Below are 17141 nucleotides of genomic sequence, written 5' to 3'. Positions count from 1 at the left end.
CTGCGTTTTGGAGGAATGTCTTTTGGGATTTTGAGTTGTTGGTTCTTCAAAAATAATTTACCACTTTTCCCAGCTTTCTGATTTCATGAAAAAGTCCAACATGGTCAGTCTGGAGTTCTTTTTTTTTTTTGGATTGTGTTGATAATGTCCATAAAATCATATCTTTATCTTCCTTTTGACTGGAAGGATTTCAATCTAAATCTGGTCCAAAGTTTGCAAAGTGGGCGACACACTTTATCGACTTCAGGCAAAAACATATCGAACAAATTCGGACACATAGAAGGAAAATGCCGAGCAGGGAATCCCAAAAGAAGGAGCTCAAAATGATCCGGCTGAGCTACTGACACAAAGCAGAAAAGGGCTTCAGGTGAACAAACAGAGACATAGTAAGGAACACAGAGGAGAGTATGTCTGCAGCTCAGCTCACACTGGAGGCTGGTGGAGGTTTAGAGGTTTTGTTAAGTTGTCTGGATTTATGTTTTGAGTCTGAAGTGAGTGACCTCTACGAGCTCACATCTCTGACGTCGTCTGTTTGGACCCTCACAGCCGGACACAGGGTCGTTCGCTCTTGACGGTTCAAACTGCAGCTGCTGTGGAGATCTAACCTTTGACCCCGCCGTCATGTGACAGTCTTCTTTGGTTTTTCATTTCAGATTCCAACAGAGTCGAAACACAACTCGAGTTAAACACAGACCTACAACGTCATGAGAATAGAACTCGTTTGATTTGTTGTTGTTTTCTCCCACTGAGTTCATCGACTGCATCGTTTTGATATCCTGTTTGACTCCTGAATAAAGATTTTATAACGGCTCGCTCTTTTCAATGTTGTTTTTTAAGATATTTATGCTGCACAGAATGTTATAGATACTACACACACACACACACACACACACACACACACACACACACACACACACACACACACACACACACACACACACACACACACACACAAAACACTCACAAACACACAAAACACTCACACACACACACACACACACACACACACACACACACACACACACACACACACACACACACACACACACACACACACTCACACTCACACTCACACTCACACTCACACTCACACTCACACACACACACACACACTCACACTCACACACAAAACACACACACACACACAAAACACTCACACAGACACACACACACACACAAAACACTCACACAGACACACACACACACAGACACACACACACACACACGTACACACACACACGTACACACACACACACACACACACACACAGACACACACACACTCACAGACACACACACACACACACACACACAGACACACACACACTCACAGACACACACACACACGTACACACACACGTACACACACACACACACACACAGACACACACACACTCACAGACACACACACTCACAGACACACACACACTCACAGACACACACACACACACACACACACGTACACACACATCAATGGAAATCAATACACTGAACATCTTATGTCACATGTCGAGTAGATTTCCATCTCTCATCATTTCACCACAAATGGAGCCGCTCTAGCTTTGTTACTTCTTCTACAACGGTGGTTCTCAACTGGTGGGTCGGGACCCAGAGGCGGGTCGGGAACCAGAGGCGGGTCGGGACCCAGAGGCGGGTCGGGACCCAGAGGCGGGTCGGGACCCAGAGGCGGGTCGCGAATGAGTGCCTGGAAAAAAAAAAACAGAAATTTGCATCAAGATTTTTCCCGGGGGACTTGGCAGGGGGTCCTGAGGCTGGGCGAGTTGAGAACCACTGATCTCCAATGACTACTTCAAGTCCACAACTAACAATGAAATGATCTGAACCCTGAGACGGGCGGACATGTTTAAAGATTTTGTTAAATCAATCGCTTTATTCTCTCATGTATCGAGGCTAAAAAAAAAGAAGCAATTTCATGATGGGCGATGTTTCTCCCGAGCGACCCTTTTGGGATATAATGTCAACATTTACCCTCTTTAGCGGGAGCTCCACGTACACACACATTTAGACATGCACACACACACACACACAACGCTCTGCTCCCCCTGCTGGCTGATTCGGTCTCTGTAACGCCTCTGTAACGCCTCTGTAATGCCTCTGTAACGCCTCTGAAGACGGTGTCGATGGGGATCCCTTCGTCCCCCCATGACATTATCAGTATGTCGTTGTACTTGACAATAAAGATATCTCATCTTTACGCCTCAGCGACATTCAGACTGAAGGTAAAACATTACAGAGACGTAAATAAGGTCAGTCTGAACACGGCTATAGAGATAAAACTATCAGCAGGGAACCATGTTGGTCTACTTGCAACCTTTACAACCCTGAAACGTCAGTGAGAGTTTGAGTGCAGATCTTTATCAGATTATTTGATCACTGAGTTATTGTTTGTTAAGAGTTTAGAGTACTACACCTACTTCCACTCTCCAACCTCACATACCACCTCACAAGTACACGTACATTATTTAGGTAGTGGCATGAAGAGTTGATTCTATTGTCACCTTTTACCTCTAATTATGAGGCTACAGATTCAGTGTTATCGTTTCTATAAAGATCTCTCCTCTTCATTTTGAATTACTCCAAGTGAGCAGAGAGGTAAGTGAAACTGATTATATGAGCTGTGTGGTGGAAATCTCTTCTCACAACACAAAATGTGCACAGGCTGATCTGTCAGCCAATCAGAGAAGAGGGTGTTATTCTGCCCAGTGAGAGGAGGCTAAAGGGATTATAAATGATGTTGATTGGAGGTAACCTGTGCTCACTTTGAGTTCAGACTTTATTTGTGGGGGATGAATTAATATTTACATCAGAGGAAGGTGAAAAAAAATGTTGACTCATCTTTTATTTTGATGCTTTCATGCAATTTAAGAGATAAAAACTGAAGGTGGGGGAGGCTGGGTGCATGGTGCGCACACACACACACACACACACACAGGTTGAGGAGACGTCCGCAGACTCCTCTCTGACAGCCCTTATCCTTTTATTTAACAGCGGATGTTTCCTCCGGTCTTTTCGGGTTCACGTCGGGATTTAACGATCAGATAACAGAAGATGAGAAACGTTAACAGCGGACATCTTTCCGTTTGAAAGCCTTTGAAACGGGACCGCTGTCTTCTACAAGAGGCTCGTTTTCACGTAAGTACAATGACCTTTTCATGTCGGCTTTTCTTCGCCGCAGTTTCTCGAAATGTTTTCTTAAAATGAACAAAAACACGAAATCCTACTTGTGTTTAATCGTGTTAAATAATGAGCCTGACGTTTTATCGCTACGTAAGAAATCCTGATATTTCTGGATGCGTTCAAGTAATAATGTTGCCGTGAGAGCAGAGTACGTTTCCAGTCGGACGGATATAATCGCAGCACCTGCACCTGTAGTCCGTTTATTGGTTCGCCTCCTACCAATCGACGTAAAGAAACGAACTAAAAGACTACAAGTTCCAGCGACATGGACTGAAGCGAGTCGAGCTGTGATGCTATGTTTAATTGCACTCGGAAATTTAAGCATCAAATAGACTAATGGCTTATAAAACGGTAGAATACATTAATATACTAATATGAACAGCGTCGTTTGATTGTGTTACAGGAAGAAGTATAATAAATAAATACGTGTGTTGAAATTAGTTTGCTTTTACCGGATTTTTTTAAACAAAACTCTCGTTTGATCTAAAATGTTTTTATTTTTTATCGAATTAAAGAAATATACACTTACACATACACATTACTTACATTTATCATTATCTGTTTGACTTAATAGCATAAAACTTCCTACAGTAGGCTGACTGACCGCCTATCCACTCGTTGAAAACTGGAAACCGAAGCTTCCCCGGGAGTACCTGAATGCATCATGAGGTTTCCGCCGCGCTTGGTGTTGACGTTGTTGATTACGTCATACGTAAGGGACGCAGAGCCCTGCTGCTTGTTTTGCATTCTTTTGGAATTTTAGAAAAACCGACTAAAAAAACAGCAATAATGTTTCTTTATGATAACTTATCGATATGCAGCCAAGACGAAACTTAAACGATGTTTATTCCGGCGCCGGACAGAAGTAAGTAAATTAATAATTAATGTAATCATAATAAATGAACTTTTAGCTGTTTTTACTTTGCTGTAGTTTCATCGTTCTGAGTTTTCTTACACACATTTGAAGGATTTGAACACATCACGTGTTTCTGTCACATCTCCAGTGAGTTCTGGTGAGGATCAAATGATTTGAGATGTAACGATACTAAAACTTAAAGGAGACATGTTATAAAGAATCCTCTTCTTCAGTGTTTTTGAACATGTGTCTGTGTAACCTGAGAGTCTGCTGACCCACAACATGTGACATAAACTCATCCAGTCCTTTGTTTGTGGTCTGCACAAGTCTTACAATTAGAGGTGGACGATATGGGAAAAATATCATATCACGATTTTTTTGGCAAAATCACGATCATGATTTTTTTTCATACTGATCTTTAGACTAATTTGTAAGTTACTGACCAGTTCAACCAAACTTATTTCCCTGTATGATGTTTTTAAATGCACAAAAACTGAGCAGACAAGTTTAATCTATTTGAAAAACATCTTTGTAGGCGGTCTGGAGGTCTCTCACCCAGAACATCTTTAGCAACAGAAATGTCTTTCCCTCAATTTGATCAATATTTATGAACAATTTGAAGGTTTTCCTCACCACTTTGAAATGATGATTTAGTTATGTGTCCTCTTTTTATGTTCATTTAAAGACATGTAGACTTCAAGTTCTTGTGTTTCTGTTCTGTTTTAGCCCTGCAGAGTTCCTCCAGCTGGAGCTTCATACAGGCTCTGCAGACTTTGTTGTTTTTATGACATCATTGGACTAACTTTAGTTTAGTTTATATATAATCAAACATAATACAGAATGTGTTCATTCTGTGACACATGATCAAAGTAAGTTTTACTGACAGAAGAGTTTAATTCATAGAGGGGGCGGGACATTGTTGATTGACAGACAGACAGTCACCATGGTTACTCACTCTCACCTGCCTGCTGCTTTGTAACGTTGTTTAGTGTAATCCCTATAGGTTCAGTTATCACAACAGGTGAGCTTCAGGTGGAGAAGCTTGATAAGTAACTTTTAAAAACTGAGAGAGAGCAGAAAACACCGACAGCAACATTTGAAACACCGGGGTTATATCTCCCCTCACTGTCTGTCTGAGCTCCTCTCTGTCTGACTCTCTGCAGACTGTTAACGTCTCTCCGGCTCCTTAAACGGTTTCGCTCTCCGAGATGTAAACTTAACTGTGCACACTATGCAGAGAAGTTAACTGTTAGTCACAGCGTGTCGGTTTGGAAACATATCAGAACAGTTACACATAACCGAGATGGAGTTGTTTTTGCGGACTTTACTTTTAAGTTTTGTTTTTGTTTTCACCGCTGCAGAGCAAAAAAGGAGGGAGAGACGCGTCTGTGTCGGATCATAAACTGCAGCATGAGAGAATAAACACACGAGCCCGGTTCTACGATCTCTCTGCTTTGGCAGATCGTCAGCACGTTAAAATCCTTCACGATCGAAGATCGTTATATCGCCCACCACTGCTTACAACACAGAGAAAAATGCTCTGTTTCAAATGTGCTCTCCTTGTGATGTCACAGTGGGATTCTGGTAAAAAAAAAAATCCCCTCCCCTCCCCTGGTATCTCCAACCATGGACTCCACCCCCAGACTAGAACAAAACTTTTGCGCATGTCTGTCATTTTTATTCTTGCTACAGAGGAGTGATGTCTACCGGGGAAAACTCAGGGGGCGGGGCTTATTGCATTTAAAGAGACACACACACCAAAACGGAGCGTTCTGAGAGAGCTGGTTTATACAGGGTCACAAACCTCCTCTGGTGCTTGATTCATGTTATATTTTGAACAAAGCACAGCACAGATGTTTCATTTAGACCACAGGGGACTGTTTGAAAAGGTGGAGGAGGGGGATCATATGTCCTCTTTAATAATTTTGTTATTGCAAAAAGTGACACTGATAATTACGGAGTCCCAAAAAGTAAGCAGCAACCTTACAATCTCTCTTTTTTTTTTCCGTCCTCCAGCCACCACATGTTCCTTCGGCAGCTGAGCTCCTCCTTCCTTCCCCACAGCCGTCCTGCTCTCTGCAGGGCCGGCTTCAGTGGTGCCTCATACCTCCCTCATTTCCTCCCCGCTCCTCACCCATGGTGGTCGGCGCAGAGATTTCCCCCCCGGCCTCCTGGACTCCCCCCCTCTCACCCTGCAGCTCATCAGGTTTACTCCGGTAGGACGTTTCACACTTGGAGCATTTCCTCAAGTGACTTTGGAGGAAGCAGGCGATCGTTCCACGCGTCGGCCGGCCTCATGATGGAGCGGCACGACCGAGACAGAGGGCCTCCTCAGAAACGGAGGAAGAGCGTGGAGGAGAAGAGGAGCCTTGAAGAAAGAGGAGGGGCCGCTGGAGGCTCAAAGAGGGAGCACCATCAGCCGGATTCAAGCACAGACGGTCGCCCTCGTCAGAACCGCAACATCAGAGATGGAAGCCGAGACAGAGGGAGGAACGGGGCGGTCAGTCAAGACAACTGCAGAGACAGAGAAGAAGAAAGGACTAAAAGTAAAAGTCAAGACAGACAGAAAAAAGGTGAAACCTCACCTCATTGGAGGAGCCCACATCAGCATGGAGGACATAAAGACTCACAGCAGGAACGTCCAAAGTCCAAACCTGAGCACAGAAAACCAAACCCCTGGTTCAAAGAGAGGAGTGAAGAGGGAGGACGTGAGAGGACGAGTGAAGGACAGGTGAAGGACGGATGGCGGGGAGAGGGAGCAAACAGAGAGCCTCCTCCACCTGGATCCTGCCCGCCTGTCCCCCAACAGGAAGACGTTACATCAAGGAAGTGTAAGTTCTCCCTTTATTTACATTTCACTCAGCTGACTTTTATTTTAATCTGAAGTTTCTGTGGGTCATCTCTCTCTCTGTCTCTCTCTCTCTCTCTCTCTCTCTCCTCAGCTCTTGAGAGACACTGGGAGCCCTCGCCCTCGGCCTGCACTTCCTACCCCTTGCCACCAGGGTGCAGCACAGCGTTTGACTTCTCTGTGATGTCCTATAACATCCTGTCTCAGGAGCTGCTGCAGGATAACGCCTACCTGTACCGACACTGTCACCCTGGCGTGCTGCCGTGGAAACACCGACTGCCCAACCTGCTGGCTGAGATCCAGCAGTACGACGCTGATGTGAGTGGACGGGAACACGAGGCGCTTTATTATCACTGTGTTATTTAATTCAGTTCAGTGTAATTAGTTATTCGAATATTTGATGTTTTGTTCCAGATTCTGTGTCTTCAGGAGGTCCAGGAAGACCACTATGAGAACCAGATCAAACCTGCTCTACAAGCCCTAGGTAAGACGTGACACTGATGTGCTGCACAGAGAGTTTACAGCTTATGGTCTTTACCAACTTGTGTCCCTAGGTTAGCCTTTGGGTGTTATTGTTTATATTTTCTGTCTGTGGTCGTTTAAATCGGCTTCACAAATACAAACTTCAGGGTGCTCACCTGGGGTATCAGAAGCTCAAAACAAGAGTCAATAGCAACAGCAGAATGTTTGGAATTGGTAGAGAAGATTTTGCAAGTTTTTCATGGGCGCAACCCACATACTCGGCTCTGCTGCTCATCCCACAAATGCATGTTCCTTACACCATTTGAAAGGGAAATAAACCGGCTTTCCAACGGGATAAGATTTATTGCCAAAAAGCATTTTTACAACAAAGAAAAAATCTACCAAACACAAATCTTCTTACTTTTATCAAAGTAGCTGCAAACGTTAAACAGATTTTATAAACAGGCTGTATATAAGAATCTTTATAACAGCGGTCCTCAGCTGGTCTGGCCTCAGGACGAACCACCAACTCCTTCACAACAAACAGAGATGCTCTGTTTAGACTTATTTCAACCAATCAGATTTATTTCATGAAAAATGAAAGCAGTTTTGACCTCGGATGACACAAAAAACAACAGAACAAAGAGAGGGCGCAACCCACATACTCGGCTCTGCTGCTCATCCCACAAATTAATGTTCTTTACACCATTTAAAAGGGAAATAAACCGGCTTTCCAACGGGATAAGATTTACTGCCAAGAAGCATTTTTACAACAAAGAATGAATCTACCAAACACAAATATTCTTACTCTTTGTGCGATGTTTATATGCCGTTACAAACAAACATATTTAGAGGACAAACTGAAGAATATGTTGAAGTCATAACGTCTCATTTTGAGGCTGTGATTTAAGTGATTGAATTAATTCTCAAAAATGTTTTGTACCTTCAAGGCGTATAATAATAATAATAATAATAATAATAATGAAATTATTGGGATTCCCCATGAATGGATGTGTTTGTCTGTTTATGCTCCATCTCTTAAAGTTTTTCTTCTGTCTGTTTGTTGGCGTTTGTGTCACAGGGTACCAGTGTGAGTACAAGAAGCGAACAGGAAGTAAACCAGACGGCTGCGCTGTCATCTTCAAATCCTCCCGCCTCTCGCTCCTCTCCTCCAATCCCGTCGAGTACTTGCGACCCGGCGACGCCCTCCTGGACCGGGACAATGTGGGATTGGTTCTGCTGCTGCGGCCCAACGACGCCACCGCGGCTCAGCCGGATCCCTCCGCCTTCATCTGCGTCGCCAACACTCACCTGCTCTACAACCCTCGCCGCGGGGACATCAAACTGGCTCAGCTGGCCATCCTGCTGGCCGAGATCAGACGCTTGTCCCGCCGCTCGGACGGGTCGACCAGTCCGGTGGTGCTGTGCGGGGACTTTAACTCCACCCCCTGGAGTCCGCTGTACAGCTTCCTGACCACCGGCTGCCTGGACTACAGAGGGATGCAGATCGGCATGGTGAGATTTACAAATCAATGTTTGTAACGACCGTTTCTTCAGTTTGTGAAAGTGAACATTTCCTGTTTTTTGTGTGACAGGTGTCCGGTCAGGAGAGCAACCCCAGAGGTCAGAGACTCCTCCCCTCACCCATCTGGTCTAACTGTTTGGGGATCGACCATCAGTGTCAGTACAACAAACCCTCTGCGGACTCCAGCAGCCCGACAGGTGAACTCAGTTTACTGCAAGGATTAGTTTGATTATGATACAAAACTTTAGTGAAGGTCAGGGCTGAAATAGAGGGGTTTATGCCCTCTATTTCAGCCCTGCTCAGAACGGGCTGTTTCTGTGTCTGTACCTTTAAATATGTAAATGAGCTGTGTTTGACCACGCCCCCTCTCTGGAAGGGCTTTCTCGCTCCATGTCCTATTGTTTACGGTGAGAAGGCAGACTCAGAGGGCAGAACAAACACCTAGCTGTGGGAGTGTCACCCACCTGGGGGAGGGGCTACTGCCCTTTGTGATGTCATGAAGGGAAAATCTCCAAACGGCCTGTTTGAGCACACATTTTCTGAAAAGTGGAGCAGGCAGAAGACGGAGAGGATGGACTTTTCTCATCATTGGGGGGTTTGTAGACGGACTAGAGACACATGTTAGAGTTAGAGGAACATGGTGAAGTGGATTTTTTTACCTTTAAGTTACTTTGTTGTTGAATGATTTTAAATGAAGGGAGAACATCTGGCCTGAATCTGTCATATCAATCCTTTTATTGCTGCTGACATTAGTTTCTAACTTTGATCAGGTGTCTCCAGTTTGTTGTGGTTCCGCTCTGTGCTGCACCTCGTCTTTAAAAGTGGTCTGTTTGTCTTTCAGCAGTAGAAGGAGCGATCTCGACTCTGACTGTAGAAGACCTCGCCAACACAGCTGCTGCTGCTGCTTACAACAGGTAACCTCTCTCTCTCTCTTTTCTATCTACTCCCCTCCATTATTTCATCTAACAGGACATTTGGTAGAGGAACTATCCACTATGGAGAACTAAACACCAAGGGGACTTTTGATGGGAGAGTACCCGCTCTGAAACAGGAGCCAAAAAGGTTCCTCTAAACCTAGGAGCTAAAATAGTTCCCAGGTCCTGCGGTGTGGAATTAATAGACAAAGGGGGAGAGCTCCAACAGTTCCTAGAGTTATGATAAAGTTCCTGCGGTCGCCTTATCACGGCTTCTTTTTCAAGAATGTGTTTTAAGTCAAGCTGAGCGGAAATGTTGACAAAAAAAAAAATCCTCTTATCAAGAAAATGTTTATTACCAGTCTCTCCAACCGCTTTACTTCAGGGACGATCTGTTTATGCTTTAAGCATCAAAAATAACCAACACACACTTTACCCCTGTGTGTGTGTGTGTGTGTGCGTGTCTGTGTATGTGTGTGTGCGTGCGTGTGTGTGTGTGTGTGTTTCTTCAGAGCGAGGATCGAGCACGGCCTGAAGCTGCAGTCGTCCTACCAGCACCGCCTGATGCCTGATGGGAGACCTGAGATCACCACCTGTCACTCCCGCACCGCCATGACCGTGGACTACATTCTGTTCACTCCAGGTACACACACACACACACACACACACACACACACACACACACACACACACACACACACACACACACACACACACACACACACACACACACACACACACACACACACACACACACACACACACACACACACACACACACACACACACACACACTCTGTGCATTAGCACCAATATTCATGTAAACAAGAAAGTTTTGAGAAAAAGAAATAATCTTTTTTGTTCTTCTTTCTCGTCTCACTTTTTTAACTCCTCCCCCTTCTTCCCCCCCCCTCTCTCTTTTGTCACTGTTCATCTATCCACTCCACTTCCTGTTTTCTCCTCTCTGAAAGAATTCGTCACTCCTCCGTCACTTCCTGGTGGGTGGGGCCTCCAACTCCTCGGCAGGCTGTCATTGGTTGGCCAGTCAGAGCTGGAGGAAGTCGACGGCCTCCCGAATCGCCATCACTCGTCCGATCACCTCCCGCTTCTCACCCGCTTCCGCTTACGGCGATGACCCTCGAGGGGGGGGGGAAGTCGCTGGACAGTAAACGGGTGAAGTTCTCGTGTGGTGATACCTCGAGGGACAGAGACGCCAGTAAAACACAACAAGGAAGTTTAAAGAAGACGAACATGACTCAAAGAAAGACGGCTGGAAAACAGAAGAACGTTCACAGAGCTTTGGGTTGTGAGTTTGTTTCCTGCAGGTCACTTTGAGTAGAAACAAACCTTACCCACTCAAACACTCTGATATCCCCTAAACTCAATATCAAACGTGTTGAATCCACAGGAAGGCCCACAGTGTCGCTCAGGTACTGAGATATGGAGACATAAAAAGTTAACGCTGTACTGCAGCTCGTCCGATTTCATTAATTTCTGAAAGTTTTCATCCAAACATTTGACAGCTTATGACGTCTTCTTCAAATATTTGTTATTATTTTGACGTTCCTCTGTTCAGTTTCTGCACCATCTTCAGCACAGGTGGATCTCATTTCAATCACAAAGTTAACCGTTTGACATGAAGTTGAAGATGAATCTAAAAGTGCTCGAGGATATTTCAGTTCTGTATCTGATTGTGACAAATGATTGATCAGTTTCAGGTTATGAAAAGAAAGCACAAGGATTGTTTTAGGCCTCGTGTCCACCTGGAGTTTTTTTTCCGGTCAGAAAAGCGTTGGCTGTGTGCTCGGGAGTGTTTGCATGAAGCGCTGACACGAAAAGCGCTGCACGTCCGTCCTGTCTCCATGACAACAGTCTGTTGACAAACGGTCGCTGTGTGACAAACTGCTCCGTTACTTTTTTTAAATATATATTTATTTGAGATTTTTCACCAGATTAGACTCGGAGCAAAGACGATGTGGGTGCAAGACGCGATCTGTAGGCAGCAATCATGAGGAATATAATACATTTGGAAAAGAGCGCCGGTGACGTCGACAGCGCCTTTCTGAAAAGATCCTAGGTGGACCCGGGGCCTTACTCTGTTTAACATTTGCAGCTCCTTTGATAAATGCATAAACAGATTTTATAAACAGACTGTACGTAACAATCGTATTTATCCTTTAAAACAGCGGTCCTCAGCTGGTCTGGCCTCAGGACGAACCACCAACTCCTTCACAACAAACAGAGACGCTCTTTTTAGACGTATTTCAACCAATCAGATTTATTTCATGAGAAAAGAAAGCAGTTGGGACCTCGGACGGTACAAAAAACATGAGACAGAACAAAGACGTGTTAAAAAAGCGCTTCTCAGCAGCTGAGATCATCTGTCTTCTGTTTTAAAGCTCCTGTGAGCAGTTTTTATCTGGTACTGAAACAGACTGTAATTTAATTTTGAAGTCTCGATATGAGCTAAAAAAGCAGATGAGACCATCAGCATGAAGACTGACTGTTTCTGTAAAGTTCTTTTTAATTGTTTTAAACCCTACACTGCAGGGCAGGTGTCAAAATGGTTTACTGCAGGCTGCAGAAAAAAAAACTTGATTTACATTTTCAACAGCACACATTTATGTCTTTGACTGTTAAAAGACAGTAGGATTAAATGATTTAGTTAAAGAAACACCTCTTTGTGATGTACAGCCAACAGATAAGAGGTGCACATTTTGTCAACACAAAAAAAAGATTCTATTGAGAACTCAGTTTTGCATGATCGGTTTTCTTGCAGGTTTTTAATCATTAAAGGGAAACATTTAAAATCTTTGTTTAAAGTCTGAACATGATCACCTGGAGTTAAAGTTTTACTGATGAGGGAAAAACAAACAAACATGTTTGAGATGATAAAGATTTGAAGAAGAATGAACTTTGTGTACTCAAAGAGAAGAACATCAGGATGAGAAATATTTTTCTATCACTGTCAGTTTGTAAATAAAGGATTGTGTTTTTAAACCAGCCGGCTGCTTTAATGTTGTCAAAGACATTTATTTAAATCTGTATGTCGATATTTAATTCATTACTTTTAACTTGTTTTTCATTTCAGTTTAGTTTAAATTAGTTTTGAATGCTGGTGTGTTTGTTTTTGTTAGAGTCCGACCGATATGAGATTTTTGTGTCTGATATCGATATTAGAGAGAGAAAAAATCTGATATTTTGTCTATAGAGATAAATAAAGATATAGAAATACACATTTAGTGTGTTAATCCCTCTAATGCTGTGTAGATGTATGTTCATCGCTCCACACGCTGGAGAATGATGATGTTTGTTGTAATCCATACAGCGCCCTCTGCTGCTGACAGAGAGAACTGCTAGTGTAATACAATGAATTTAAATAAAATGCTGTTTGGTGAATAAATCGGGTAATATCGGCAAATATCTGTGATAAAGTAGCCGATACAGATAGTCACTGGATGTGATAATATCGGCCGATCGGTCGGGCTTTTTTGTCTCTGTATCGTAAATAGTTTGGTGACAGATATTGAGCAACTTCTTTATAAAAACCCCGTAACACATTAAAGAAGTAGAAGAAGAAAGTTTAACCTTAAGAATATAAACTAACATGTCTGTACCTGTTACTCTGTAAAACAGCATTTTAAATAAATATCTGCAGCGTATTAATGTTGAAATAAAGTCTGTAAGTACTTCCTGCACCGCTCCACAGCGATGTGCAGTTTTCAAAATGTCGGTAAGCTCAGTTTATTGTTATTTTAAATGTTTGTGTTGTCATTGTGTTCAAAGTGCATGGACAGTTAGAGCGGTGATTTTAGAGGCTGTTGGGGCCCGAGGATAAAAATCTGACACTTCTCTTCCTTCACAGCAATAATGCACGCAGCGCTGAGAGTGAGTGCTGTCATGTGGGGTCCCCTTAGGGAGGTTTCCTACTGTCATTGCAAAATTAGCACATCTAAGGCCACTGCTTTGATTTAAAGAATGTTTATATACTTTTGAAAGGTTTGTTTTGGGGCTTTTTATGCCTTCATTTTAGAGATACGAGTCAGAAACCAAAGAGAGAGAGAGCGAGAGAGAGAGAGCGAGAGAGAGACAGAGCGAGACAGAGAGAGAGTGAAAGAGAGAGAAAGAGAGAGCGAGTGAAAGAGAGAGACAGCAAGAGAAAGAGAGAGAGAGAGAGAGTGTGGGGAATGAAATGCAGGTAAGGCGCCACAGGTCGGACTTGAACCTGGTCAGCCCACAGCCCACGGTCAAGGACCACAGCCTCCGTACACGAGGTGCACAAACTAACCACTAGTTCCTCGTAAAGTAGATCTCATTGAGGCAGCTGCTGGAAACTCATTAAAAACTAAGAGTTTTTAAAGTGGTCGGCAGGGAGACACTTTTATTTTGTCACCTAGAAAAACAGTGTTCTCTCCAGAGTCCTCACCGTGTCCTCCTTTCTGTGCACACACGCCTGTTTCTGTTGCTCATAAAAAAACATGAGTTAGCCACTTTCCCCTCGTTTGTTTGTTTGTTTGTTTGTCTTTGGAGAAAAAGCTGTGAGTCAGGAGACAGCTGTTCTGCAGGGAGTCTCCGTTAGTCCTCTTCAGTGTGATGGGAGCGAGTCGTGTTTGTCTCAGGTTCATGAGAAGTCGAGCTCTGATGGTTTCTTTATGTATTTGTAATCAGAAAAATGTAATGCACCATGCATTCCTACATATATGTCTTTATTTTGCCACTGTGTGTGTGTGTGTGTGTGTGTGTGTGTGTGATGGTGACAGATGGCTGCAGCAGTTTCCTCACAAACACGGCGTGTTCAGGACGCAGACCTCTTGGTATTCTGAGCATCACTCTGCACTGCAGCAAGACGCTCCGCTGCTTCTCAACGGGCCTCTGAGACTCCCTGATGTTTGTTCTTATAGCAGCGTCCACCAGGGGTTACACACACACACACACACACACACACACACACACACACACACACAGGATAAGACTTGAAAACTTGATGTAAACATTTGAGTAAAGCTGCAAAATCACACACATCAGCTCTTCAACCCTGAATGACGTAAAGATACTAAACACTCTCGTTTTAAAGATGCATCACAGATCTAGATCTGCCATTAAGTCCAGACTTTGATCTGTAGTTAGAGCCAGAAACCAGGGAGAGAGAGAGAGAGCGAGAGAGAGAGCGAGAGAGAGAGAGAGAGTGGGGTCGGATTTGAACCCATGCTGCCAGCTTGGAGGACTGTAGCCTAACATGGGAGTGCATGACCTAACCACTTGGCCACCAGCGCCCCAATATATATATACTTATCTAAATGGCCAACAGGGTACCCTGTGCACAGCCTGTACGGTTACAGGAACATTCCATGAATAACAAATGAAAAGCTCTGTGGCACACTGAAAATAACTTTACTGTATTTATTTTTTGCTCTGATGTCACTAAAACCTGCAGCAGAAAAGTTTGAGCTCATCACATTTCTATGCAAACTCCTCCTGAACCTGCTGAACCCGCTGAGGCTCTGAAGAGAGAGAAATATTGTTATGTGGTAGTTTAGTTAATGACCACTAGATGGCAGCAGAGGGCTTTGTGCTAACCGTAGACTAACCAGGGACGGAGCAGTGAGGTTCAATCAGCTGATAGTTTGGTGAAATCAAACCAGTTTGATGTTTTAAATGAATCTATTTGAATTCATATGGGCCGACAGAAGCTCAGACTGTAGGGACTTATTTTACTTTAGACCTTATTGTCACCCATGGGGGGGAGTCCTGCACCTGCCCTGTACCTCCGTCCTGAGGGGAGTGGGACGAGGTGAGTGTTCAGTGGGTGTGTGACGTCCTGTTCTATTGAGGTTGCAATGCGTGTAATGGCCCTGGTATTGAGTTCTGTTAGGTTTGGGAACTTGAGGGTCGCCGGTTCAATTCCCGGTGCAGACCAAAGTCTAGAAGTTGTTCTGGTAACTGGAGAGGTGACTGGTTACTTCCTGGGCACTGCTGAGTTGCCCTTGAGCAAGGCACTGAACCCTCAACTGCTCTCGTGCGCCCCCTGTGTAGGATCCCCGCTCTGACATCTCTACTAGTCCACAGGTGTGTGTATCCAGTATGTGTGTGTGTGTGAGAAGCATGTCTCTCAATAACAGGAGCTTCATCTACTTTAGATTAAAAAGTGACTTTAATGGAAATAGAAAGAGAGAGAGAGAGAGAGAGAGAGAGAGAGAGAAAAATAGAGAGAGAGAGAGAGAGGGAGAGAGAGAGAGAGAGAGAGAAATAGAGAGAGAAATACAGAGAGAGAAATAGAGAGAGAGAGAGAGAGCTCTTAGTTTTCTCTCTGTAACAGCAGGAGGTAGAACATGAGTTTGTGTATTGATCGCCTCCTGTAGATCTGATTTGTAGATTATCTGGCCTTGACAGGGAAAGTGTTTAATAACACTTAATGAGATATTAATGAGACTTTAGAGATACACTCACTGAGGTTTTAGGTTCTCTTCATTGAGATTTCATGAAAAGCTGAAGTGGGATTCTTTGATTTCACCTTGACAGCTCATAGAACAGCTTCATCCTCACATCAGAGAGAGAGAGGGAGACACACACACACACACACACACACACACACACACACACACACACACACACACACACACACACACGTGGAGCGAGGTGAGCCTCCGCTGCCTTTCCATCCATAAGCTGCTGCAGAGATGAGAAATGACGGATTATTTCTTCAAATCTGTTGACTCTCTCTCTCTCTCTCTCTCTCTCTCTCTCTCCCTCTCTCTCTCTCTCTCTCTCTCTCTCGTCTGCAGTGGGATGTAAGCAGATTATTTCATGAGCAGCGGGGGCTGTGGCGTGCTGTCAGAGAACACAGGACTGTCATCCCTCGTGTTTCTCTCGTTTCCTGCAGAAGTCTGATGAAGCTGCTGCAGCCTGATCCTCACATTCAGAGTCACCTCGAGTCTTCTTGCTGATGCACGCTCAGCTTTGATCACCGTCTCCTAAACAAACACAGGACGGAGCAGAGAGAGAGAACGTGTCCATACACAAGTTCTTGTTAAGATTTCCTTTAGCTCGCTTTCTTTGCATCTTCTCTTTTAAACTTCTTCTGACACCTGAAAGTCAAACATCAGAGTTCTTTATTTTAAAACTGGACATCGATCTTCTCTCCTCTTCTCCAGTCTGCATGCTGCATCACTCTGAGCCGTGTGCAGACGACGGTGGAGGAACTGAAACGCCAGCCGCTTCAACAGAGGAAGCAATAAAAAGAGCAATGAACTTCCACATTTTGAGGATGCAACAGTTAAACCTGACTCTCTGAGGATGAACAACAAACTCCCTAAAAGTAGAAATGCTGATTAAAATCTGC

General features: G+C 44.0%; 2 protein-coding genes across 5 annotated transcripts in view; both read left to right on the top strand.

Moving 5' to 3' along the window:
- The window catches only part of galnt14 (UDP-N-acetyl-alpha-D-galactosamine:polypeptide N-acetylgalactosaminyltransferase 14 (GalNAc-T14)), a 190050-nt gene extending 189239 nt beyond the window's left edge, over positions 1-811 (top strand). Inside the window, exon 14 of the mRNA XM_065964098.1 lies at positions 1-811. This exon is cut by the window's left edge and continues 1250 nt beyond it. The gene's annotated coding sequence lies outside the window, so the exon portion shown is untranslated.
- A 1973-nt stretch (positions 812-2784) lies between these two features.
- On the top strand, positions 2785-12805 carry angel2 (angel homolog 2 (Drosophila)). Of its 4 annotated transcripts, XM_065963860.1 has the most exons (11): positions 2785-2922; positions 3009-3152; positions 3772-4062; positions 6070-6884; positions 6996-7219; positions 7316-7385; positions 8445-8878; positions 8959-9085; positions 9730-9802; positions 10315-10445; positions 10774-12805. In XM_065963860.1, exons 3-11 carry the CDS (start codon positions 4013-4015, stop codon positions 10935-10937), a joined length of 2088 nt encoding a protein of 695 aa, XP_065819932.1. In that variant the 5' UTR covers positions 2785-2922; positions 3009-3152; positions 3772-4012; the 3' UTR covers positions 10938-12805. The 4 variants fall into 4 exon arrangements, with proteins under 4 accessions (XP_065819932.1, XP_065819933.1, XP_020483284.2 ...); XM_065963861.1 differs by lacking the exon at positions 2785-2922 and having other exon boundaries at positions 2934-3152; positions 9733-9802; XM_020627628.3 differs by lacking the exon at positions 2785-2922 and having other exon boundaries at positions 2934-3152.
- The last annotated feature ends 4336 nt before the right edge of the window (positions 12806-17141 follow it).

This window comes from Labrus bergylta, chromosome 15, assembly GCF_963930695.1.
Source record: "Labrus bergylta chromosome 15, fLabBer1.1, whole genome shotgun sequence".
NCBI lineage: Eukaryota > Metazoa > Chordata > Actinopteri > Labriformes > Labridae > Labrus > Labrus bergylta.
The sequence above is the reverse complement of the archived record's forward strand: the minus strand, read 5'-3'. Positions and strand labels throughout refer to the sequence as shown.